A 26,940-nucleotide genomic window follows, 5' to 3' on the forward strand; every position below is an offset into this window, starting at 1 on the left:
TGAATGCACGATAAAACGTTTTATATTGCACTCATCTGCCACTTTATTAGGTGCACCTTACTAGTTCCAGTTTGAATCTTCTTTTGACATTCAGAACTGCCTTAATTCTTTGTGGCGTAGACTCAGCAAAGTGCTGAAAACATTTCTCAGATTGGCATGATTGCATCACAAAGTTGCTGAAGATTTTGTCTGCTGCAAAGTCATGAGATTCTCTTGTTCTACCGCATCTGAATGGTGCTCCATTGCACTGAGATCTGGTGACGAAGACACAAGTTTAAGAGTATTTCAGCTTTGTCACATAGTTGTCCTATTACAAAGCTTAAATCGTTGTTATTCTGGTGGAAGCAGACATCAGAAGATGCGGACGGTGTGGTCATAAAGGAATGGACATGGTCAGCAACAATACCCAAGTTGGTTGTAGCATTTTTAACAATGCTCCATTGGTATTATAGGGACTAAAGAGTGCCAAGAAAATATCCCCACATCATTAAAACCCCATCACCAGCATGAATCGTTGATACAAGGTAGGATTGAGCCACGTTTTCATGTTGTCTACATCAAATTCAGACCCTGTTATCTTAAAGTTGGGGTAAAGACTGGAGTGGCACTCGGTGTTTGTGCTGGAAAGTCCCAGCAGATCAGCAGCTTCTGAAATATTCAGACCAGCCTATATGGAAACCAAGACTCATGCAGCATTTAAAGTCACTTTCTTTCCCATTCTTGGATACATCCTCACGTTTACACTTTAGTACAAGGGTGGAGAACTCCAGACCTCAAGGGCCGGTGTCCTGCAGGTTTTAGATAGCACCCTGGATCAACACACCTGAATCAAACGACTAGTTCATTACCAGGTCTCTGGAGAACTTCAAGACATGTTCAGGAGGTCATTTCGCTATTTAGATCAGCTGTGTTGGATCAAGGACACATCCAAAACCTGCAGGACACCGGCCCTTGAGGCCTGGAGTTGGACACCCCTGCTTTAGTAGGTCGTCTCGATCGTCATGCACGCCTGTATGCAGTGAGTTGTTGCCATGTGACTGGCGGATGAGAGCAGGTATTCTTATTAAAGTGGCTAATTAGTGCGAAGTGGTCATTCTCAGATGTAAGAACATTTCTGATTGCGGAAACCTTACATGCGGAAAATACATGTTCTTGTATATTTGGTTTATTAAGCTTTCCTAATTGTTTTTGTTACTTTTGGAGAAACTAAGGCTTGCAGTTTTAGTTGTTATGCTAATAAGCCTAAACACACTTTATGCTGAGCTAAGCTAATCAGCTGCTAATTGTAATGTCATACTTGGCCAATACTATTACTGCTACTACTAAAAATAGTAATAGTGATATTCCATCAATACTTAATGGATGGATATAAAAGTGTCTTCAATCTTATTATTGAAATATTTGTCATAAAGTGACAGTATCAAAGCTATCAATTTGATATAGCCAGTTTTTCATTACGCGGTGTCTAAAATAGCAGGGGTTCCCTCTAAAAATGTATGCGCAGCTAAATAAATATGGCCAGTGTTATCACCATTGGCCTACATGTTCTGGGCGGACTGGTTTGAAGCAGTTTGGGTTGGTTTTGAAAGCTTTGCAAATAGACTCTGTTCATGTCCTGGGGTGACAGAAGGTGGATTGCATTTGCTTCTAACCTCCATTAGTGTTTCCTGTGCAGTAAGTGGATTGGACTCAAGAAAATGTCCCTGTTTGCTGTCACGGACGCAGTTGTTTAACACCTGCCCGTGCCAAATGCATCTACGCATGTTGGGATTGTCACATGACTGGCCAGCCCAGTGAACAAACATTTCCAGCTTGTGGTTTGACGTCTGGTCAGAAGCACCTCCACACTCTCGGCTGGTTCACTAATGTCTCATTTACATACAGGGAGAGTAAAAAGGAAGCCCATCCAACTGGCTAAGTGGAGGTTTGGTAATGAAACCAATGGTGTCCTATGACTGCTGATTAGTCATTGTTGCTTATGTGTAAATGCACACAAACTATGCTCCTTTTTAATATGAATAAAATTAGCTTTACATTTCCTTGTGTTGAAATAACAAAAATGAATCATGTCACATATAGTTTTGTTTTACTTTGTTGTCACTATAGATTTAAATCTAAATTTAAATATACCCATGTTGGAATATCATGTGACAGGCCAGCCCAGTGAATGAACATTTCCAGGTCTGGCCAGATTTGAGTAATATATCTGAATCATATGTTCTTATAGTGTATACAGCTCAAACTGAAAGCTCTCTCTGCAGTAAACTATTGCAGGCTCAGTAATAGCAGAAAACACTTTTTGCTCACTTCTTCTGTTTGACCACCATTGTTATCTCTACGCCAGCGGTGGCTCAGCTGGCCTGCATGTAAGCAAAGTTACTCACAGCAATGAAGCATCAAAGAACTCAACTGTGCTTTGTAAAGAATTGAATAATTTTACAAACTTTCAGCTTTATTTGTCACTTTGCTTGTTACAAAAAATAAAACAGAGTTAGCTGGTAAGAATTGGAATTTGTGGGTTGCGATTGCTTATTGCTTGTTTTCTGCATTAAACTACCTTGTGACAATTTGCATGAATGGATATCAGAAATATGGCTTTGGTTAATATTAACTCCCAGACAAATATTGTCTTGTGTAAATGGGACAAAAGCCAAAAATGCTGGAAATCAATGGCAGACACTTACTCAGGGTTAACTGGAAGCGTCTTCACTAACCATGTGACAGTGACTCATAAAGGGTCATTTTGCTGACTATCAAAACCCACAAAACGATATCATTTACTGTAAAAACTGTTAAGAAAACTCCACACTTAAAAACATGAAACAAAATCTTATTGTTATTGAAAAATGACCAAACTGGTAAATGTCTTGTCAAAAATAATGAAATTTATTATTCTTTGAGTCCAGGTATGGACCTCTTAGGGTCGTGACAAATGCCCCAGGGCTACTGTAACATTTGTAATTGAAATATTTAGCATTTTATAGATTTAAAAACTTAAACCTGCTAATATATAAGATTCTTATGAAAATATGCAGCATAATAGGAGGAATTCAGATCATCTCGCCATTAAAATAAGGTCCAAATTAAGAATTCTGATCCAGTGATATGTTTATATCCCAGCATAGTGAATATTTTAACTTTAGGTATTTTAATGTTTTGATGCTAATACTTGTGTATTTCTACTTTTGCAGAGTCATTGCTTTTATTTAAGAGTCTAAATACTACTTCTCCATCTTGCAAGGCAGTTCTTAAACATAAAGCAGTATTTAAAAATGTGTGTTGTGTCGCTTTTCATGTTAGAACTCCTGTACGAGAGCACAGAGCTGCACGCGAGCCTAAAAACTGTACCCAGTATTTTCTATGCCGATAGACTGGCATTCATTTCTCAGCAAATACTCTGACTTAACTTGACTTCGTTTCTGAAAATGCATTAAAAAGAGCTTCATAGTATCATCACAGACCTTTAGATCTGCAGGGCTTTACTATTGAAACACATGACCGATTCTTTCAAACAGTATTGAATGATTTTTTTTTTTTTTTTCCACCTCACTGTTTAATGTTCACTTGCCTCTTTAGCTGAGGTCTGATATATTATCATGCAACTGCTGTGTGACATGCATGTGTGGAAATAGTGTCTTTCTGATGAGTTAGCTGTGACTCCTGGCATGTGATGTACTTCCCATTATTATACATTTTTTTTCTGCTTCCTACAAAAAGTGTAATGTAGTGATGAGTTTCCTATGCTGAGAGAAAACACAATAACAAATTGAACTATTCTCATTGTCTACTTATTAATAAAGACAAAGTATTGATAAGTGGACATTTTATATAGATGGTTTTTTATTTTTTAATTCCATAACATACATGCAGAAACATAGTGCACATAAAGTATACACCCTGGTAGTAATCTGTTGCCTTGATGCTTCATTTCTAGGTTACCAATTACCTCCTCCTGGCCTACATTCTCACACAAAAGGCTCACTGATAATGTGTGTACGTGTCCATGTGTGTGTTTAAACTCAGCGTTGACTTGGTCAGTGTCCTGTGTGTCCAGTGCAAATGTAACATATAGTAATGTCAGAAATGGATGATGATTTCATTTAACGTTGCTCAAAGGCAAATGTTGGCGTTTCCCTGTTTGTACCTCATAATCGCTGAATAAAGACTGTTTTGCTAAATATCTATGAAAAGGGACTCATTCCAAGGAGCAAGTGAACTTGATCAGTGGATGTCTGTGTTCCAGCTTTTGTACCTTTAAGCTGGACTTGGGCACAGGTTAATGTTTTTTAGGCAGCTACTGATAAGATGTTGGCAACAAGGTGGCTGAGAGTCAATAGCTTGTGTAGTGCAGGTCTCAGCAGTTTATTAGCTCGTTTTTGTGCTGTGTGCAGCAGTTAGCATAGTATAGCATAGCATTGCATAGCAGCTAACATCATTTTATTTCATTTTTAGCTGTTTTACTGTTTAAAGAATATTCCAAATTTTTATGATGTTACAAAAATATGATTGTCACAGGTGAAGTATTTTAACGGGTTCCTATGTTTAAAAATTATCTAAAATTAGCTTATAAAATTAGCCAGAGCTGTAAAAGTCAAAGACATGTAGGGGTGGGGGGCTCTTTAACTTTCTGTTGTTGTAGAGAGTAATCGACTCAAGTTAAGCTGGGGCTGGGTCATACTGTCATGCAGTACCAATTTGAACCATAAGAGTTAAACAGGCTAATAATTGGGAGCACATTATGTGCACTGGTGGCACATAAATGTAGGTAGAGAACAAAGAAATATCAAAAGTTAGAAGAAAAACGGCACACATCACCCTTAGTGGTGAAAATGTTATTAACCCGTGCACACTGTAACTGAAAAAAATACCTTTAAAGACCAACCTGAAGAACTTGTCTATGTTTTGTGTTGCTACTCTCTAAATTATATGATCAGTGTGTTCTGTTGTGTCAATGGGGGGGGAAGATGGCTATAGACATATTTTTCATTTACTCATCTGCATACAGCAGAGCAGTTAGTAGTTGTTATTAGCATTTAGTTTCTGGCTAACATCTAGTTTGCCTTTACAATGTGAATGTTGCAATTTGATAATATTTAAAGCAACATGACAGTCTTGCCAACCAGTAGAGGTTTTGCAAGTGCAGCTGTACTGGCTCTGCTTGTGTCAGAGTACAGTTTTATTGCTCCATAGGGACAGTCTGTGATAATCAGTGAGTCATAAAATGCCCAAACATACAGAAATGTAATTTCTAAAATCAACAATATATAAAAGAAAAGCACACAATGTGATCCTGTCTAACCTTCAGCTAGAAAGTCCAAATTATGTCTTACTAGAAAAGCTAACAGTGCATGGATTAAAAGACTTGCCATATGTCCATATATCTGTTAGTGGTTTCTGTGGAAGTAACATCTTTGCCCCTATGATGTTTTTCTTTATCTTTTGCTCAGCCAAAAGGTGTCACTATAACTGCTCTAAACTCGGTTTTAGACAGATTACCTTTTTCTTGGCTCTATATAATATAATTGATAGTGGGTATCCCTAATATGGCTAGGTCAGGCATAGATGTCTAGCTGTGAACACTGAAGCCCCACCTACCTGTTGTTTAAATCATTTATTTGCGATCATTGGGGCAGCCAATGAGAAGAAAGTCAGCTTGAGGGGCTAAACTGAGACATGGGCTGAACTGAGGGGGCTACAGCATGCAAAGCTATTATACTAAATGCCAATGATAACAGTATGGACTGGAAGTACACTGTTAATGTACAGTATCTGCCCTATAATTGTAATAAAAGTGATATCATTGTCTCTTTCTCAGGTGATGTTTAAAGCTAAAGCCAAGTATTCACCAGAGCTCACAAAGTACAAGTAAGTCTCTTTTTAATCTGTAATATTTGTGTTTTTAAGTAAACTGCATTTAGTTATGCAGTATTCCCTTTAACCTTGATTATTTAAGACAGAATTCAGAATAAGTCATAAGATCCTTCTTCTGCTTATGGCTAGAGTCTCTCTTTTGTCTTTCTTATTCTTTATACAAACACACACACACGTGCGCGCGCGCGCGCAGATGGATTGCAGCTTCAACACTATGAATATTAATAAGTTGTGTGTGAATAACGTCACATTTTTGGCCATCCTTTTACTGCCTGTCTGTATTTGTCTGTTTCCCTCTCCAGGGTTCCCCTACGTTTGTTCTTCCTGTGTCTCAGTATATTTTTCCTGGTGGTGAATTTGACTTGTGCACTGTTAGTGCAAGGAGCTCTTGAACACTCTGAATCCCCGAGGTACACAAAAACCTTTAATCAAAACAAAACAGTCAATTGAATGTTTTCTACTTACTTGAAAATAACGGAGAAAACATTCATTCATAGCACAGTTTTAATTCTGAATTTTATCCCAGTATTTAAAGACATTAGCATAACCTCTGTGTTTCCAGTGATGGGAGTGTCAGACATGCAGTCTTGGCCCGGGTCCTGATCAACGACAGTCTGTTTGTGCTGTGTGCCATATCTCTGGCTGTGTGCATCTTCAAGATCGCCAAGATGTCATCTGCCAACGTTTATCTCGAGTCAAAGGTAGAAGGGGAAAAAAAGAAAAGAAAAAAGCATGAATTGTTCAGCTGCTTTTTCTTTAGATACACTGATATTACTTTCTTCTAATCAATAAATACAGTTAATACTCAACAATGTGAGATATTAGGAATTAATAATTTTGATGCTGATCATTCAGTGTCTTCAGATCATCCACTTTCCAACAGCACTGTTTGGGAAGTGAAGAAAACTGTAACCTGCATATTTTCGTCCCATCTGCAGGAGTCTGCCATTGTTTTTATGATATAAACTGTCTTTATAACGTAAAAAAACAATTTATCAGGGGAAAAAAAATATGATCAGCTATTCTGCAAACAGCCACATGGGGGCGATTGAGATATTTTATCCTCCTTTCCCAAAAGTCCCAAAATTTGAAATTATTTTACACTACCAAAGTATAAAAACTATAAAGTAACCTTTACACAGGGAATAGTGAATGAATGAACAAGGTGCTTCTCTGGACACAACCTTAGAAATCCAATGAGAAAATATCATATCTCTCCTATAGTTCAATCTTTGGCTGTAGTCAGACATTTCTGTCACGCTAAAGCATCTGTTGTACTGGTGGATCACATCGGTGGCCCACATCTGACAATACATTACAGGAAAGCTGGCCGGCTGATGCGTGAGCTTGTAATAAATGCAGAAATTCTTCCTTTAGGGTACATCCGTGTGCCAAGCGACAGCCATCGGTGCCATGGTGATTCTCCTCTTCATGTCCAGAGCCTGTTATAATCTGGTGGTGGTGGCCCTGACCCCACAGGACCGATTCAGTCCCTTTAATTATGGCTGGTACAGTGTTTCTGATCAGGTACTGTATCATGTGTGTTAAGTTATAGATATATCGTGTGTGTGTGTGTGTGTGTGTGTGTGTGTGTGTGTGTGTGTGTGTGTGTGTGGACAGTCCATCTAAGGAGATTTGGTAAGATGATACTTAATGGGGTAAAGGGCTTTGTTTGCTATAAATAACTATGTGTCTGTGTGAACTGACCTACATCTGAGTTCAGGCTTTGAGATGGACAGAGCTTTTTAAATCATTCCATTGTGTATTTTGTGGGCAGGTACTGCACACGACAAACAGTAACAGATCTCTAACAGGAGTGTAATCTGATATTATTTCCTTAATCTGGCAGTCTAATATTCTTCTATCCCTTTGTGTAGCGTCTGAGCACTTTCAGTTTACATCACGAGAAGATATACGCATACACATAACAGACAACAATTGTGTGAATATTATTATTATTATTATTATTAATGATAATATGTATTATTTGGTATTTCTGTCTATGAAGATTATTTGCCACTAAATTACTAGCCAAACTATTCGATAAGTGTGTACTAAGTATAGCCCACCTGATATAAACCAATCCAGTACTTGTTTCAGCTTGTTTTCTCCTTAGTTTTAAACATGTGCATTGCTGTCAATGATGATCAAGGTTGCCCTCTGGTGGATACAGCATGGAACATCAACAGTCAAAACATGGTTGAAGGGTTTTGGTTTGGATTGGGGGGTTTTGTGGTGGTGGTTCACCTCCTTTTTGTTTTTGTTTTTTTTAATATTATAAATGCTGATAATGATAGATTAGCATGCACCTAATCTTGGCCGACAATATCATTCCATATTGGGTGCTAGAGGCTTTGCATGATTCATGAGTGATATTTGTCTGTCAGAAATATGCTGTTTTAACCTCTCTTTAAGTTCCATGAGACCCCACCCATCTGTTCTAATATTACGTAAACAAGGAAATTTTTTTTTAAACGTATGTTTATGAGATAATTAATAAAATTAAAACCTACTATTTTAGCTTGAGCTAGGAATTGATTAGCTTAGCTTAGCATACAAACTGAAAGGAATAGAAACTTGAGGTTTGGTAATTTAGTAAATATTTTTAACTGTTTCTTTTGGAGTTTTTTTGTCTACAAAAAAGGTACATGTGTAAATTTGTAGGTAGTTGGAAGCCATATTTTTAAATATATAAAGGCTAGCAGTTTCTCCGTGCTCCCAGTATTTAGGCTAAGCTGCGATAATTGCTACATGGCGCTAGCTACAAACTGGAACTTTGATATCAGAGTGGTATCCATCGCTTCTCAGCCTTCTTTATTATTTCAATATTTTAAGTTTTTTTTTTTTTTTTTTTAATTATTATTATTATTTTAAATTTTTTTTTCAGTTATTTGCTGCCTTCAATATGTTATAGGTCAAAGAAAATATCTGTAATACAGCGTGTTCTTGTTAAAGGCTGACGTACAGGAGATCAGCGGTGAAGCCTACATTGTGTTTGGGATCATTCTGTTCTTCTGGGAGTTGCTGCCTACCAGCTTAGTGGTGGTTTTCTTTAGAGTCCAGAGACCCAACCAAAACCTGGTAAACTAAGAAGTTAAAAATACTGTCTCATGTGAACTTTTTCAAAAGTTGTAAATTTGAGACAAAACTTAAATATGTCTGCATCTCTCAGGCTCCAGGAGGCATGATCAACAGCCATAGTTTCAGCTCCAGGGCTTATTTCTTTGACAATCCCCGGCGGTACGACAGCGATGACGACCTGTCCAGAAGCATCAATAACAGGACTGATCGGGCCAGGTGGGTATGAACATTTGAAGTTAAAAGTCACCATTTTTAAATCATGTTAAGCTCGTCGTTTAAAAAAATGTGTTCTCTCCCATCCTCAGTCTCCTGTCCACCACACCCCAACCAGGAGCATCTAGTTGGTATGGCTCCATCCAATGTAATGCACCTTTAGCAGCAGGGGTGTCATCTGCCCAGCAGCCACCATCTTCCACTGCGCCGCTCCTTTTTGCCTATGGAAACATCCAGAGTCACCATCACCACCATCACAACTACTACTCCACCCCCCAGAACAACTACCACCATCACCATCACAGTAACTATTATTCTACGCCACAGAATTATCACTGCGGATCACAGACATATTTCACCACCCCACAGAATTAAGCTGGAGTGGTCATAAAGATAAAAAAAAGAAAAAGGGGGGGGAAGAAAGAAGAGGGACTAATTACTTAAAATGTTTTGTTTTTTCCTTGTCTGCATTCTGCTTAACAAACAGTGTCATAGCTTGTACTTGTACAATTTTTTTTTTTCTCTGGACCAAATTGTGCATCATAATTGGTTTGCCAAATAATTTTGGAGAAATGTGGGGGTATAAGGTTGGCACACCATGACTACTTGCTTTTTGAAAGCCATCTTTAAACAGAAACCATGGAACAATTTGCAGCACTAGTGGCTAATATGCCTACAAATGAAGATGCTTTTTTGCTGTTTAATATTTTGGTCAATAACTTCTTGAGATTGGAACCAATCATCGACTGGGAAAAATCATCACCCTTTCCTGGTCAATTCCACTCAGACACTATTTATTTTGACATATATACGATAATCAAGCAGGTATGTAAGCTAAAGTGGCTAATCATGAATCTGCAACAGTATGACAGTGACGAGTTTGGGACGTCTTGTCAAATTGTTTGGATCATGTGACGGTTTTTGCAATAGAATTGTAAAAATGCAATTATTTTAATTGGCAGTAGGCTAAGTTGGGAAAGGGCACAGCACTGCAGGTGGGCTTTTTCAAAAGAAGAACCAATTCAGTATGCAGTTATCGCACATTAACACCTCTTTGCACTTTTCTGAAAGTGAAATATTTCTTAAGCGTTATTAAATAAATGGCTACGCAAACACAAGAGTCATCAGCTGTAGCCATAGCTAAAACCTTTTGACAAGCTAGCTGCAGGAGAGAATGGTGTGGCTAGCAGCTAACAAGGAAAAAATATTTTGTGTGCCTGCCACTGTGTACTGATGTAGTTACATTTAAAAAAAAAAAAAAAAAAAAAAAAAAGATGAAGCTAATAAAAAGTTTAATTATCATTCCTTGTTTTATTTGCCACGCAGATGGTTCACCTGAATGCAAAAACAGCCTAATCAAATTAAACTGGCCAGTGCTATTTGGCTAATGGACTATGAACAGAAACCAGAAATCTTGTAAGCCTACACATTCCTACATATGCATACTTTTTTTTTTTTTTTTTTTTTTTGGACAGAGATTTGTTCCCACAATTGAGATCTGGGAATGGTTTTTCACAATCCTCTTATGCTATAGAGAATGTTCTTGGGAAAGTTCAAACCTTTGTCATAATACCATTATAAGCTAGGCCATTAAAATCTAACCCTTTAAACATAGGAGTATCTCTTCACTATGAAAACTAAATTATGTACTTTTGCAAAAGACATTTCAAGATGTTTATCACTCTTAAGATCTAGTTTTGACAGGAATTAGCGTTTGCTAATTTGCCAGTGACTGTTGATTCAGCGAGTGCTAGGTTATACAGAGTGCTGACACTTTTGTTAATCTGTTTAGCAAGAAAATTAGCAGAGACCAAGAAAATGCAAGAAGCTAATGATTCCTTAGCTTCATGTGTTTTCATAACCAATTCCTTGACCAAACAGATCGGTAGGAATCTGTTTTTAAAGGCAAATTTATTACTTTTGTTAAAATGTTTCCGTTAAATTGTACCACACAAACAGAAAGGTGTACAAAAACTATCAAAAACCTTGCTACTTTAAGCTGCTGAACCACTTCTTTACTGGCATGTAATGTTGGTTGGGTCAAATAAGTTTACAGTTTTCAAAACTTGCAAAATACTGTTACATTTAAAGGTACTTTTTGTCATTACCCTCTGAAAAGTTAAATCAGCACTTTCACCACCAGGAGGCAGCATTTTAACAACAGGTGTACTGAATTAGGTTCACATTTCTGTTTAGCCACACCCTTGTGTCCTCAAGAGGCATCTAGATTGCCATTAAAACGAATGCATACTTAATGACTTGCCTGATTGACTCAGAGCGCCCTCTTGTGTTTGACATTGGTATTACAAAAATATGGGCTAGTTCAACTTGGCTGATATTACTTCAACACAAGTCACATATGTTGTGGACATGAAGTCATAGATTGATTCTTTAACTTGTAATAGGCACCTTTTTTTTTTTTAAAGAGTTATGTCCAGGAAAAAACCCCCAAAACAGTCAGATTTATATGTAGCAGCTGTATGGGTATCAATCTCAACAGAATCAGCCCGGTTGAGGAAGACTGTTTAACAGATTATTGCCCGAGCCAGACTTCAACAAAATCTGCTTGGCTTCTAGAGAATGCCGATGTTGATGAAACTGCTGATTTTGGATACAAATTTTAACAGCTACATCCAGGCAACCTTGGACAAAATCATACAATGAAAATTTGTGAAAATGTAAGACTGGAGCAAAAATTCTATCACATATTCTTATGTGAGAAGAAGAATTAAAATATATCATAGCTTCATCTCAATCACAATCTCACATCATACATAGGAGATTATATCATCAATTATGTGGCCTACATCCAGTATTGGACTATAACTTGGCCCTTACTGTTCGTTTGGAAGGGAAAGGTTCGGTGAAACGTGACCAAAAACTTTTATGGTACCTAATTCTTTGCGAGTTGTGAGGCGACGATTTGCACTTAGAAAAGAAGTTCACCTTCAATTAAAAAAAAAAAAACAAAACAAAAAAAACCCTTTTCAGGGCCTGAATGTAGGTTTTTCTTCTCAAACCTTGTATTTTCTTCAGTAATCATCGTTATTCTGTATTTTACCATTTATCCTTTTGGAAAGGAAAACATCAATGTGCCATCACGTCATCATATCTAATAGTTTCATTCCTTAAGGAAAATATTTTTGCACAAAAGAAAAGGTTGAATGATGTTGTTAATTGTGTCTGGCTATGTAATTTCTAATTGGTGTGTGAAGTAATTTGAGTCTGTGTGTTATGCTTTTCTACATTACTGTTTATTCTACATTAATTTTTACTGTCTAACAGATTATGCAGTTAATTTTTTTGCCCCATTGTTCTTCATAATGTTTCAAATGTTCCAAATCTCATAACAGACTGCAGCCTGTAAGCTTCACTTTTAATGGAACCTTTTTGCTTTATGACCTGGCTCACAAATCAGAATCCCTCAATCTCTTCTGACTGAAAGAAAAAATGTTTCCACATGGTTTTGGAACACTTCAACAGACTTGTAAATGACCATGCAAACTTCATACCACCAAAAGGGGGGGTGGAAGCAAGAAAGTGTCTGTTTGGTTCACTTTTGTGGAACAAATTAGCAATAAAATCGTTTCAATTGCATTTCATGCTTTCATCACTTCTTCAGCAGGTTATACTGGATATTCTGAAACATAGTGAAAGAAATGAAGTTCTCATTTTTCTTTTTGACCCAGCTGCAGTGGAGAATGCATGTTTCTGAAACGGTGCACAACAACTCAGTTTCCTATTTTCGTTTGAAGCTAGTAATACTTGTGTAAAAATGGTGTTTGCTCTTCCTGCTACAAAAAAGCAGTGATAACTGTTTCATGTTATGAATTGTTTCATCTGTGGCCATAATGAATGTAACCTACTGTGCAAGAGATCACTAATGATGTATGCAAGAAAAACACTACCATGTTTGAATAAAGGCCTACTGCACTGTTTTTAAGATGGAAATCGTTCATGTATAGAAGGTCCTCATTATGTTTGCTAACATGGATCTGACCAGTTCTGACTTCGCCTACGAGTACACACAGCAGAATTGACCAGCTAACAAGATTATGGAAATGATCCGAACTGAAGGTGAGATGTTAGCTATTCCTCAGAGAGCTGCAAGATGTAGCACCAGAAAACATAACAGCTTTGATTTCTGATTAGATTTAAGTCTCATTTTCCCTGGAATATGTAATTTCTTTTCATGTTGTGCACACAAAAAATAACAGCACATTTTGGCTCATTTAGCAAATGTCCATTCTTTTATTTATTTTTAAACTGATTTGTGATAACTGCAAAATGCAAGTTCAAAGTACACATCCTCGTGGCTTAGACTTAAATTTGGTTCCTGAATTTACTTATGCAAAACAGACTGAAATATAACATGGACATAGCCAGTGTTACATCACCTATTGGTTACTGAAGTCTCGTTGTTTAACCCAGTGTATTTTCACTCAGCTGCCTTAACCTCCTAAGACCCGAACTCTTCCACGGTATGCATTTTTAATTTCTCTTTAATATTTGGGCATATTGGGGCCCAATGAATGTAAAAACAAAGAATTACCAGATTTTTTTTTTTATTACCTTATTTTTGTTTTTAAGAAAAATAAAATAATATCCACACATGAGGATATTCGTTTAAAATTTTGATAGAACAGTAGCAGTATAATGTCCTCGTAAGTGGCTATCAGGCCCTTGTAGAGCAAAATTTAGTATTTTGGTCTAAATAACCCAAAATGTGATGTCCACATATGTGGACGCCAGGTCCTAGGAGGTTAAAACTGTTTTTTTTCAAATACTTTACTATGAATAACGTTTTTTAAATGAACTTAAACTTGTTTTTCAGTAGACTTTTATACCACTTGGTTTTCTACCTGAAAAAAACAATTTAACCTATTTTAGCCCATTTAACAGAAAAACATTTTTACTCATTGATTAGTGTGTAATTATGTCTCCCAACAAACTAACGCATTCTCATAAACTTAGGATTAATCAATTAAAAAGACACAGGAGTGAGCACAGATTTATCGAAGTTGCCATGCTGCCCCACCATCTGGAATAAAAAAACCAACATGGACATCGCCGTTCCACCTGACTGCGTTTCAAGTATGTCACTGGAGAACAGCCATATATGTAGTGCACCTTGTAAGTTATTAATTTAAAGATCACAAATTGTAGGGTCTACCTTACAATATAAAGCACCTTGAGGCGACTGTTGTTGTGATTTGTTGCAGTATATAATTAAAATTGAATTGAATTATAAACTAAGATTATGCCAGCAACCAGTTCAAAACTAGGATTATGCAACTGAACTGGGAGGGGCAAGAAAACAGAATTTAGTCGACTGCTGTCTACTGACATCTAGTGGTGAGATTTTACACGCTGTATTTCTAAAGGCACTTTTCCATTAGTACCTACTCCGATGGACTTGCTACGACTCAACTGGTTTTTCATTACAACCCAGTGTGCATGCTTGTTGTTGTAGAAATGCGTCTGGGTGTCCATAATGTAATTAATATGTAACATGAATGCTATAACAAAGGTGGGTGGGGTGGAAGCTCTGGCCATCTTTTATATGCAGTCTGAAAATCTCATCCAAAACTGGGTGTTTTCTTTTTGTAAAACATTGTGAGATACCATTAATGGGTTTTAATGACTTAAAGTATTAAAAAAAATAAGGCAGAGAGTCAAAGATGCATTTCCAGTGTTCCCAAGTTCTCAGATTTTCATAAATGGATCGATTAAAAACGAAGCTGGGGGGGGCAAAAAACCCCCACTCAGATTACACCTTTAACAAAAAAACAAAACAAAAAAACCCCCCAAAACCCTAATGATTCTTCTTGGTAATTCCAAGAATACTATTTTAGTTTCTTGCTGCAAAGAGATTAAACATTGGGCTTAAGCCAAGCTGCCAATGTGCTTGGCAGCATTCAGTGACAGACCTCCCTTTATTAAATCAAACACAGATGGAAGATTTGAAATTACAAACAGCATAAAAAACACCATATTATTAAAAACATACAAGGCATCTTGATCATTAGGTGCTGGAGTCAAAACAGATCCAAAGCTGAAATGAATCAACCTTACCCCCAGTGTGCAAAAGCAACACATACACACACTGAGAGGCAGAATGAATAAAAGCACTGGCACAAACACACAGGTTTGCAGTTAGAAATATCCAGGAGAATGCAATGATATAATTACAAGAAGACATATGCTGGATTAAACCTCTTTAGTAAATTAATAGAACCAAAAGCTGCAGCTTTTACCCCATCCTGTGTTTACAGATCTGCAAAGCACCATGCAAATGCCAAAGCAAACAGATAAGTGCACCTCCACACCTCAACAGTCATCAAGTTGTCACGTTTAACACAGAAACAGGTTGTTAAGTAAGACTTGCACTAATATTGTGTAAGATTAATTACTTCCCATCAGGATATATTTTGGATTTATTCAGCGGCACATACTTGCATTACTGCTCAGATTCACACTTGTGAAGCATGATGCTGTGAATGGGTTGTATTGCTGCCACCTTTGAGAACTGTAATCATTATGCAGCATGTTGCTTGACTAAGTTTAACAAAGGCTAATAAACTCTTTGTGAACTGGCTGAAGGGCTAATGGAGACCAAATGTATGGCTACATGAAATGACTGTGTAAGGCATATATTTTCCCAGTGTGGCACTTGGTGAATCTGAACGTACTCTAAACAAGCAAGTGGGGTTATGTAACATGTGATGTGCTGGAGAGGAGCTGACAAGACATGGTTAGCTTACCTAGCAGTTAGTCATGATGCTACAGTGCATAAACTGCCCATTATGGTTGCTGTATTGGTAGCATTATGCGCAAACTGTGGCGCGACCACAGCCCTGTCACTGTGTATACTAGATGGGTGTGCACTGCTGTTTGTGAGGGCAACTATGGTAAGTGTGATGGGTCCTTACCATTAACCATGTAATGCCATGTCACCGCGGAGTTATTAAGTGCAGCATCTGTAAATGACTCATTTTGCAAATGCCCAGAATGAGGCCGCGCTCTGACTGACCTATTAAGGAAAAAAACTTTTTTCACAGCACAGCTGTTGTCTTTTTAACTGCTATTATAAAAATCTGGATTCTTAAAATGCAACACCCAACCCCATCCTCCACACGTTTCATTAAAATCTACTCATTTACGTTCAATTAAAAAAAATCTATATTTTCAGTCTTTAGCAATAAAGATGCAAATTTTAAAAAAAATTTTTTCAAGGAATGTTAAAACCAAGGATGTTCTCCGCTTTCATCTCGGGATCTAAAGTCTTGCTGAGTTGTTCTCTGGGTTGAGTTTGAAATTTTCTGCGAGCGGGTGGGTTAGAGTTCAAAGTTCATCGTCATCGCTGGTCTCCCAAGATGCAAGATTTGGAGATCTCCGAGGAAGGAGTTTGTGCTTCTGTCAGGAATCCTCTCCGCCTTCCTGGTTGATCACATGCTGGTATCCCCGGCTGTTTATTGGATCCTTGTGCCGACAAAGAACGCCGAGGAGGATGACAATGAGGACGAGGAGCACACATCCGGTCACAGCCAGGCTGGTGATGACCACTGCAAATATGAAGAAGAATGCAAAAATGGTGCAAAACTGTTTTAGTCTATATTTTTTTTTAATGTTTACAGTCAAGTGTGTCATGTTTTATTATGTGTGAAGTGCTCACGTTTATCTGTGTGTTTTGAAGGGAGCTGACACTCTTTGTCTCTGTCGTCTGAGATGAAGACCTTTGTAATTGTTACAAACTCATCCAGGGGGCAGTCAAGGGAGCAGCCCGGTAACTGAAGCGGGTACGGGGGCTCCTTGGTGTTGTTCCGGTAAAACATGGACACTGAAGCAGAGCTGCGTGGACACGAGACAAAGACTTTTACAATTTTACAAGTCCCATCATCCCACTTAAATATACTGTTATCAACTCAATGGAGTCTGTTTTACTGTGATGCTTGCGTGTGTGTTTACCCGTTGTCTTCCCTGTAGAGCTCAATCATGAGACAGGAGGCATATGGCGGCTGTATTCCATTAAATACGCTCAAGCTGGCCAGCAGAGCGGCTACAGTGGTGTCATGCTGTGAGGCACACAGACACACACATATAAAGAATAGTATAGGACAGCTTAAGCTAGCTTACTTAGCTTAGCAAAAACCAGAAACAGGGAGACTGCTAACATGGCTCAGTCAAAAAACAAAACAATCTTTTACCAACAATTCAAAAAGTTACTAATAAGTCTTCAAACTAGCTCACCGCTGAGAGCATCATCATTTTCAGCTGCTGTTTTGGGTCTGGAACGGCCATCTTGGAAAGATTCTTCACGATTTCACCCAGCAGCATCCCTGAAAGACAGACAGTAGATACTATTATCCCTTTAATCCTGTAGCCATGAATGACAACTCGAATCATTTTAATACTGTTAATAAATCTCCTGAAAAAACAAACAGCATTTGCAATTATTGCTCCTTCTAGTGAGTGCTGTGTGCATTTCTTCTTCAGTCACCTCTCTCACTCACTATGTGATAATAGACTCTCTGCATTGAATCATATCTTTTATTAATCTGTCTCTCTTCCACAGCATGTCTTTATCCTGTCTTCCTTCTCTCTCCCCAACCGGTCGCAGCAGATGGCCCCGCCCCTCCCTGAGCCTGGTTCTGCCGGAGGTTTCTTCCTGTTAAAAGGGAGTTTTTCCTTCCCACTGTGGCCAAATCGCTTGCTCACAGGGGGTCATATGATTGTTGGGTTTTCTTTGTATGTATTATTGTAGGGTCTACCTTACAATATAAAGCGCCTTGAGGTGACTGTTATTTTGACTTGGTGCTGTATAAATAAATTGAACAGAAAAAAAGACTTTGTGTAACACAGATCCATTGTTATTCAAAAAATGATTAAAAAAGGACAACATGCGCCTTCAGACATGAACACACTGCAGATCATCATCAAGCCGTCACAAATACTCCCTTTAGTGTTGGATTTTTTCACCTACTCTTAACATATTTTTACATATATAAAAACCATGAGAAAATCAACAGCACCGCTGTTTTTAATTTATCGCATTCATGATGCTACTCCAACCTACTGCCAGATTAACCCCAGAACACCAACGTAGGGTGACTTATCCCACAAATTAAATTCTAAAAAACACAGAACTGGGCTGTAAACAACCACAGGCTGACTCTGTATGAAAGCAGAAATCTTCATTATATCTAATCTAAAAGTGTGCTCGACAGTCCTGTCTCTATAACTCAGTGCTACATGTTTGTTACCAGAGAGTAAGAGCAGATTACGTACTGTTTCTGTAGCATGCTCTTATCTTAATCACATTTCCGTTTTTGAATTTTACAGAAACTGCACGTTTCACATATGCAAAAGTAATACAGAAGACCCTTGCCAAGTCACGGTGCAGAGTTCACAGATTTCTCCTTAAAAATGAACTAATTACTGTTCTTAGAAACAGAATTCACAAATATACTCCAAAATTTGTTTAATGGCTTTCTTTGTGTCAATATATCATTTTTCATGTGTATTAATGCTAAATTATTAATACTATATTTATATTTTAGTACTGTAGAGCGAACACAAAGCAACTGTAATACCACTGTACTCAGAGGCGGGAGTTTTAAAAGTATCCAATCCAAGAGTGCTATTTATCTGTACTTACTGCAGATGGAGTCAAGTATTCCTGCATCATAACCAGTGTTGGGTGTAATGTGTTACTAAGTAACGCGTTACTGTAATTAAATTACTTTTCACTGAAAAAGTAGAGTAACTAATTACTGTTCATTTTTAGGTATTTTAATTACAGTTACTTTCAATGTACTTGCGTTACATTGTAAAATAAACTCGCTGAATATCATTGTTTAATTTCAATAATTTGTCTTCTAAACGTAGAAGTAAACTCTGCTGCTTTAACATCGTTGCAGTGCAGGTGCTCGTCATTTTGCGCCAGTTTGCTGCATAGTCGTAGTCTAAAGCGGAAGATGTCGGACTTGGCTGAAGCGAGTGGCTGTTTTTTGAAATGGACATATTCCCGACTCTTCACTTCTCTGAAACAAGCAGACAAGAATATTAGAGTAATATGTAAGCTATGTCCTGGGGAGAAAAAACTATCGGCCGCTGTTAATAGCACGAGTAATCTATAGAAGCGCCTGACACGAGAGCATAGACGAACACTTCTGAGTGATCTTTGTTCATCATCCATGGATAACACCGCGGCAACTCCTGCTAAGCAGGCAAAACTTGATTTTACTTCAGCAGCACAGAAAGCGTCTGAAGGTGAGCTTAAAACAATGATTGCAGGCTACATTGTGGAAGAGATGCTACTGCTGCGTACTGTCGAGTCTCCGTCTTTAAAAAAAATGTATTTATTACTTAAAGAGTTTAATTTCTATTGTTTGCCCACTCAAGGTGTATAGGGATTTTAAGAAGTATTTAGTTAAATTACTTATTTAGTAATTAAGTCACTTTTCTGACACAGTAATTAGATAAGTATTTTAAATACAATATTGACTGAGTAATTAGTAATTAATTACTTTTTTAAAGTAACTTACCCAACACTGATCATAACAAGTGTTCTCATGTTTTTCATTTCGTTCTTCTAAAAACTCTAACAAGACACCCAAACACATACTTGGGTTATTGGGGTTTTGTTTTTTTTCAAACCACATCTTCTTGTCAGGCTGACGCTGAAACATAACAAATTTAGTTTTAGTAGCCACACACACACAGACACACACCTCCCTGCAGCCGACTCTTCTCCTGCTGTTCGTGCACCGCAAATATGACCTGCAAACATGTCACATTAGATAATATTAGTAAATATCAGTACTGAGATCAGAAACTTTAAATGAAAGCTGAGATGGAACCACAGCTTTTACCTGAAATCCAAAGTCTTTGAGCTTTTGGAGCTTCTTCATAACGTCAGGCGAGACCCAATCAGGAGCCGTCATGTTGTGCTGAGACTGGAAGGGGGGGGGGCAACACAGACAGACATAAAGACGAGTTTTTTCATACTTTCCTACTTAGTTACTCAGCGGTTGCACTCTGTGTCCCAGCTGTACTCTGCTCAAATGAAAATTAACACCATTTGGTGTATAAATGGCACCTTTTACTTTACTTTATTCTCACTAAGAGTAAAAGTGTGAACAGTGTAACAGTGGCACGCCACTGCTCATGCGGTCCACCTAAAGTCAGGCTGAAATGCAGGAAGTGAGACAAGAAAAATGTGAAACTGCTGTGAGCAGCACTTTGCTGTTCCTCAAACATTGTGTTACCAAAACTGTTCATCGTTTCCTCAAAATGGTCAGTTGAGTTATCAGAATAAAACTCATGTGACATATGAGATTTGTCCTGACTAGCACGGTGCTGTTATTTTGAAACTAAAGCAACGTGACGGCCTCTTTTAGCTGCATATCTGACAGCAGTAGAAAACATTGGATCATTTAAAACTGGGCCTATTCTGCTCTGACATGTTGCTGCTGTAAATAAAAACTCAACAAACCGGCTGACAGAGAATTTGGCTTTCCCTTGGTGTTTTTAGTGTGTGTGTGTGTGTGTGTGTGTGTGTGTGTGTGTGTGTGTGTGTGTGTGTGTGTGTGTGTGTGTGTGTGTGTGTGTGTGTGTGTTCTTACCTCACAGAAGAGAGTGTCATACACACTCCAGACAGTTTCCACAGTGGTGTCCTTCAGCCCCGTTTTGTTCCTCACCAACTCTATGATATCCTGAAGGGAAGAACAAAGCAGACTTGTGAACAGTGTACCTCCAACTCTTACTCTTTATTCTCCAATGATAAAAAGTCATTTACAGTCATGTGAAAAAGAACATTTTCACAGGATTGTATGCATTCTTTGAAAAACCAAGTACACCCATGATTCAGTAGCTTTTAGACTGGAAGTAATCATTTTCTGTACGACTTTGTCTCTCTTTGGGTCGCTGTTCTTTACAACATTGCTTCAGTTCATTTTGTTTGTGGATATTTGTTTACGCAAAGCTCTCTTAAAGCCCTTTGAGGTCTTATTTCAGCCAGTTTGAGGTCTGGACTTTGACTACGACTGTATCAACGCATTGATTCTTTTGTTTGTCAGGATTGTTAGTGTGCCTGGGATAATTGTACTGTAACAAGACCTGTTTCAGCCAAGCTCTGGAGTACTTTGGTACACAAAGAAGTTCTTGGTCCCAGGTCCTCTGGCTGGAAAACAAGCCCAAATCATCACCCCTCCACCACCATGCTTAACAGTTGATATGAGGTATTTCTGCTGATATACTGCGTTTGGTTTTTGTCAAACATCTTCATTTAGTACTTTGGTCAAAGCTTTGTGATGTATTTAAACACAGTGTTGCAAACCTAAGTCATGCTGCCATGTCAGGAGGTTTTCTTCTAGCAACCTTTCAAAATAAGCCGTACTTGTTCAGTCATTTTTATGACCATTTTTCTACCCTCCTGAACTTTAACATTTAACATGCTAACTGAATTTGTTAGCGAATTTGCTGGGAAGATTCCAGCATTTTGTTAAAATAGCTAAAATGCTCCAGATCAGTCAACTGCCAAAACCTCTGCTTTTATAGGGGTGATCACACTTGATTAATTCATTAGCAGCACCGAGCTGCTGCTAATCCTCTCAATTTCGATGAAAGCCATAAGAATGCACTTGAGTTTTTCACAAGTCTGCTCTGTGAAAATTTTCTTTATACAACGTTTGGGACAATGGCACGATTTCCCCTTTTGTATCCCACCATAAAGGATTTGAATGAAAACAAAGCAATCACAGCATGACTGAAAAGCAGGCTTTCACTTTTTCTCTAACAAAACTAAAATATAAATCATTTAGGAAAACTACACTTAAAAAACAAAACAAAAAAAACCAAACATATACAGTCGATTTTTTATGCTTAAAGGTGATTGGCCAATGATCTGTTTTAAGGCCAGGTGTGGCTCATTTTCACAGCATTCGATGAGAGAAAACGTCTAAAGTTAATTCCATTTGTTTAATTTCCTTATATTTATAATTAGCTATCATTATATAAGCATAAAAACATGAAACTGAGTGCATTTCTAAACAGTCAATACATTACTATTTATATTAAATCGCTTGAATTAAAGCTGAGTCTATACGTCTGACCCAACAGTAATGGATAGATATACTAAAGAAGAGAAGCGGTACCTGGTACGTTGCAGTAACGTTTAAAAATTCCTCCGTGTGTTCGGTTTCATTCATCAGCTGCTGGTAACGAGGACAGTCTTTCAAAGGAAATGAGAGAAGCTAAAAAACAAAAAAGACATATTTCAGACACCGACTAACTTTTCGCAAACATAAACAACTTCAAACAGCAGTGACTTCATACACTAACCCTCTCTTCACTTTGCGGCACCGTGTGGACAGGTATCGGCTGCCACTTCAGGTTAGGGTTGAAGACCTGCTGGCCGCTGGGAGGATAAAGACCTGGATGAGGGGGGAAAAAAAATATGGCACGCCAAATGAGAAGAGTACCAGAAACAGCAGTATGAATATTAGAAAGAAGAGGTCTTCGGACCTGCGAGGTTGGCCTCGGCACTCATAAGGGTGCGATCGTAGTCTGTACTGCGAACTAAGATCTGAAGACAAAAGGCATTAAGCAGGTTAAGATGTATTATAGTTGAAATTTAGGATATCAACAGTCAAAAGTTAAATATTAAGAAACAAACTGCACAAAAACAGAGGCACTCTTCCGTCATATTACAGGAATTTGTGCGCTGGTGCGAACTCTGAAGAGGCCTCTTCTGTCAAATATTAACCAGAGTCACAGTTTGACTATAAAAGCTTCATGACGACTTGTCATGTGGACTAAAAGTGAAAAGGAGGCTCCATCTCACCTCGTGCCGGTTGTAGGATGCATTGAGGAATTTTTTGTATCGAGTCCTCAGAAACTGGCCCAGCTCAAAGTGCTGCTGCATCCCTATCTACAACGACAAATATGAAATAAGTTACACTCTGGCTAAAGTAGCAGAACTGTAAAATCATGTAGTATGTTAAAAATCAGAGTAGTATGGGCCAGCTGGTTGGTGTTGCTCAGGAGCCTGGCTGCAACATTTTGCATGACCTGTATTTATCTCATTTATCTTTTATTTTTTGTACAAACTTGGAAAACAGTAATCTAGCTTGTACCCTGAACACATTTTTCTGTATCAGCTTTAGCTGTGTGACAGCTCTACTACACACAATACTGCCTGCTGTAGTAAATGTAGATTTAACAGTTTACATTAGAATAAAAAGCAGTCTTGGTTATACCTGTGACAGCTGACCAAAGCCCTGCGGCCAGTCGCTCTCTTGGTGGGGGTCGGTGGGATAGGCTTTGACTGGTGATCTGTCGCCATGCCGAAACAACTGGAAAGGACAGAAGTTAAAGAAAGAGTGTCATGAAAAACTGGCATTTAAAACAGTTTAATTTAATATTTTCAAATATTCAAAGCTGCACAAAGTGTGCTCTGTGTATCATTTATACGCACAAATCATGAAATATTATTTTCCATCTTCATAAACATATTTTTAAAGTCTACCAAAGGTGCTTTGCATGAATTATAACGAAACAAGCTCTTACTCCTGGTGGTTCTGAAACTGTAAATCAGTAAACAGGTCAAAAATGTGTGTGTTTGGATTTTTTTTTTTTTAGGAAAAATATTTGCCCGACAGTGCACATCACTGTTTGCAACATCTGCAGCTTATCTTGCATATACTGACAAAACCTTTGTTCTACTTTTATCAGTATCACTGGTGGACATAATACCCAGTCAGCAGACACCTGAAACTGCTTAGCAAACACTATAATGTCAAACCATTAGGACAAATGGCTTTAACACCAGTCCCCTAAAAACAGCACGGATAACGACTAAATGCAGTTTGTGTCATATTTAATAATAAGAAGGCTACAGTGAAACCTGTATTTATGAAGCAGGTCTTTTATGAACCCTAACATTGGTATGAGGGTTGATTACGATCAGTTTCAAGTGAAGGAGATCCTATTACAAGCAGTTCCACCTAAACAGCCTACAGTACACATCAAATGGTTTTAAATTTCAGCTTTCAAACCACTCTAGAGAAATGCTGCTTTCTAGTTTACACAAGTCTATTTGAAGAGTGGATTATCCCTTTCTAATCTTATCTGTTCTACAATACAGTCTTGGCTCTCCATGTAAGTTTCTAAAAATGAGTCCAGGTATATCCTGATCTCCTATTTCACACTATGGCAACATTTTTGTTGCCAATGCCTGTTAAAACACATTGGGAACATGTGACCTGGAGCTCTCCCCAATACACAAAGTGTTAAAAAACAGGCAATTTTCCCTTTTCAGTTGGTAGTCTTAGACATGCAAAAAAAAGATCCTAATGTGCACCACCCATAGAGCAAGCAAAACACATACGGACTGGAAGACAACAGAAAACAGTACATCTTGCAGTGTATAGCTCATTGTTGCCTCTTGAAGACAATAACTTCCTTATCCTTAAACACTTTGTTTTTCTTTAATGAGGCATGCCGGTGTTCCCGATCATCTGTAAATATTGGCTCTTTTGTAGTTTGTGCATCTGTTCTTTGACTATTGGGCTCATTCTACACTATCATCACTGTGACCTACATTTACACATTTATTGTTCGGGTTTTTTTTTTTTTAAGTGTTTGTGTGTATCGACAGAGCTCATTCCAACTTCATTAAGTTCGCTAAGTTGTCACGTCAGAAAGGTAAGGCCTGTCATGCAGCTCCTGGTGCCAGCGGTGACATTAACATTACAGCCCACAACACCTCAGGTTTCTTACTAAAGTAATGATAGACACTTGCTAACAGAGTTAGCATGTAGTGAGGATTCCTGTAGTGGTTTCGTCTGAAGTCAGTGCACACCGTGCCATTTGACAATTTCTAATACTTTGACGTTGACATATTCCTTCAGTGTGCAGTCTTAGAACGGGTTAGCATTGCAGCCTTCTAGTTCAATACGATACTAGCTACTGGTGAGAGGCAAAACACTCAACCTACCTACTAATTTCCTAATGATAATTATTCGTGAATGTATTATTTATATGCCGATGTTTCTAAAAGACTCCAAAGACTTCTGCCAGATGTCATTCCTAGACAGGACACTATACATGTTGACAAGTAACCGATGGTTACAGAAAACCTCCTAAATTATAAATGTAGTTCCGCAACCGTCTACACACTGTGGAATTCCGCACAGCTTTCGCGGCGTTTCAACACCTTCAACGTTACTCACCACAGTCGTATACACTAGTTTTCTTTCTGCCGCGGCTCGTCCACACACACAGGTCAGTGTGAAAACAAAGAGCACTGCAGCTGGCACCATGTTTCTGTCTGTGTCAGCAGAGCGCTAACCTGTCTTGGCTTCAGCTGCTAACTGGCTCGATTTCCTCTCTTGTGCGCGCTGGGTCAAGTCAGCAGCAGACTCGAATTACATCGGAAGTCGTAAAATAAACTGGCAATATTTTTAAAGGAAATTAAATTTAAAAAGAGGAACCATTGAGGTGGGCGTATTTCTGCTATTTTCATATGTATTCATAAAACCGACGATGATATTTTTCATCCACATTTGCTCCATAATTACTGGGTCAGATTTTATTTCGAAACGATAAACGGAAGTGACAGAGCAGCAATTTTAAATTGTTATTGATCCCTTTATCCCTAGTCTTAAAGTGTATATTTATTTTCTTGCTCTTCTTATAATTATTGTTTGTTTACTTGCACTGCTGTAACTGGAGCCTCGTCGTCTCGTCTGTCTATATACAGGACTGTATGTAGCGGAGATGACAATAAAGTTTACTTTGACTTCAGCAGCGAGGAAGCGCACCGAGGGCTCTCGCGCTCACTTTTCGCATACAGAATTTCGAAAAAACATGCAAATTATAAGTCTGTATCATAATGTCGGGTGTTTTCGTGTTTGTTGGTTTGTTTTTATTTTGTTTTATTTTGCGAGTTGGTTATTAGATGCTGCTCCAGCCAGCCAGAGAATCCCCCGCCACCCCGCCCTCTCCTCCCTGTGCCGCAAGCAGCAGGCACCTCGCCCTTACTCCCAGCAAATGGGCGATAGAAAACCGATCGGTGCCTATGCCATCCCCAGTATGCGCTGGCATGACGTCGGGGCAGCATGAGTACGAGCAATTTTTTTTTTTTTTTTTTTTTTTTTTTTTTGCCGATGCCCGTGATGCCGCCCCCCACCACTATGCCGCCCCGGGCAACCGCCCGTGTCGCCCGTATCAAAAACCGCTACTGGATAAAGTACAGTATCACCGCAAATATGGTGACATTTCTTAGGTATATTTAGATTTAGTATACATAATGAGTTTCAGTGATATAAATAGATTATATAATTTTTATACAATTTATATATTAGATTATTTTACATTATACAGTTTGCTGTACGTTGTGTTTTTTGACAACAGAAAGGATTTTATAGCTTTACATAAATAGAACTGAGCGCAGGGATTTATATGAACTTGGAAATGCAACGTGGAAGCCAAATGCAGGAGTTACATTAATATTTGTTTGTTTGTTTATCTGTTCATTATTAGATTTTGTGTGTAACAGGAGTTTTTTGTCTTTTCCTAAGATTGTTATTCAATTGCGCCATTCTCATTTTCTTTGTTGGCAGCAAGAAGTGCAAAGCTCAAAGATGTTTACACCACAGCTACCGATCCTCAGGAGGGCTCAAAGAGCTGGAGGGCTTTCTTTATCTTTTGTCATCATACAATAGTAAAGTAAAATGAGGGCCTTAAAATTGTGCAAATTAACAGGTATTT

General features: G+C 38.2%; 2 protein-coding genes across 3 annotated transcripts in view; one reads left to right on the plus strand and one right to left on the minus strand.

The window, feature by feature from the left end:
- Positions 1 to 13,103, plus strand: part of gpr137c (G protein-coupled receptor 137c) — a 17,440-nt gene extending 4,337 nt beyond the window's left edge. For both annotated transcript variants that reach the window (XM_004573273.6, XM_004573272.6), the window contains 7 exons: positions 5,816 to 5,865; positions 6,174 to 6,281; positions 6,434 to 6,572; positions 7,249 to 7,398; positions 8,827 to 8,952; positions 9,044 to 9,168; positions 9,258 to 13,103. In XM_004573273.6, the coding sequence (XP_004573330.3) occupies positions 5,816 to 5,865; positions 6,174 to 6,281; positions 6,434 to 6,572; positions 7,249 to 7,398; positions 8,827 to 8,952; positions 9,044 to 9,168; positions 9,258 to 9,540 (981 nt within the window). In that variant the 3' untranslated portion in view covers positions 9,541 to 13,103. The remainder of the gene's footprint in view (positions 1 to 5,815; positions 5,866 to 6,173; positions 6,282 to 6,433; positions 6,573 to 7,248; positions 7,399 to 8,826; positions 8,953 to 9,043; positions 9,169 to 9,257) is intronic.
- Positions 13,104 to 15,051: 1,948 nt separating this feature from the next.
- On the minus strand, positions 15,052 to 25,581 carry acp2 (acid phosphatase 2, lysosomal). Its single transcript, XM_004573275.4, has 13 exons — positions 25,401 to 25,581; positions 23,427 to 23,522; positions 23,012 to 23,098; positions 22,693 to 22,753; positions 22,510 to 22,601; positions 22,323 to 22,421; positions 20,793 to 20,882; positions 20,040 to 20,123; positions 19,899 to 19,947; positions 17,416 to 17,504; positions 17,134 to 17,240; positions 16,841 to 17,016; positions 15,052 to 16,730 (listed from the first exon to the last, which is right to left on the minus strand). The coding sequence occupies exons 1-13, from the start codon at positions 25,488 to 25,490 to the stop codon at positions 16,585 to 16,587; spliced, it is 1,266 nt and encodes a 421-aa protein (XP_004573332.2). The 5' UTR covers positions 25,491 to 25,581; the 3' UTR covers positions 15,052 to 16,584.
- Positions 25,582 to 26,940: the final 1,359 nt, after the last annotated feature.

The sequence above is a fragment of the Maylandia zebra genome, linkage group LG23 (genome assembly GCF_041146795.1).
Source record: "Maylandia zebra isolate NMK-2024a linkage group LG23, Mzebra_GT3a, whole genome shotgun sequence".
Taxonomy (NCBI): Eukaryota; Metazoa; Chordata; class Actinopteri; order Cichliformes; family Cichlidae; genus Maylandia; species Maylandia zebra.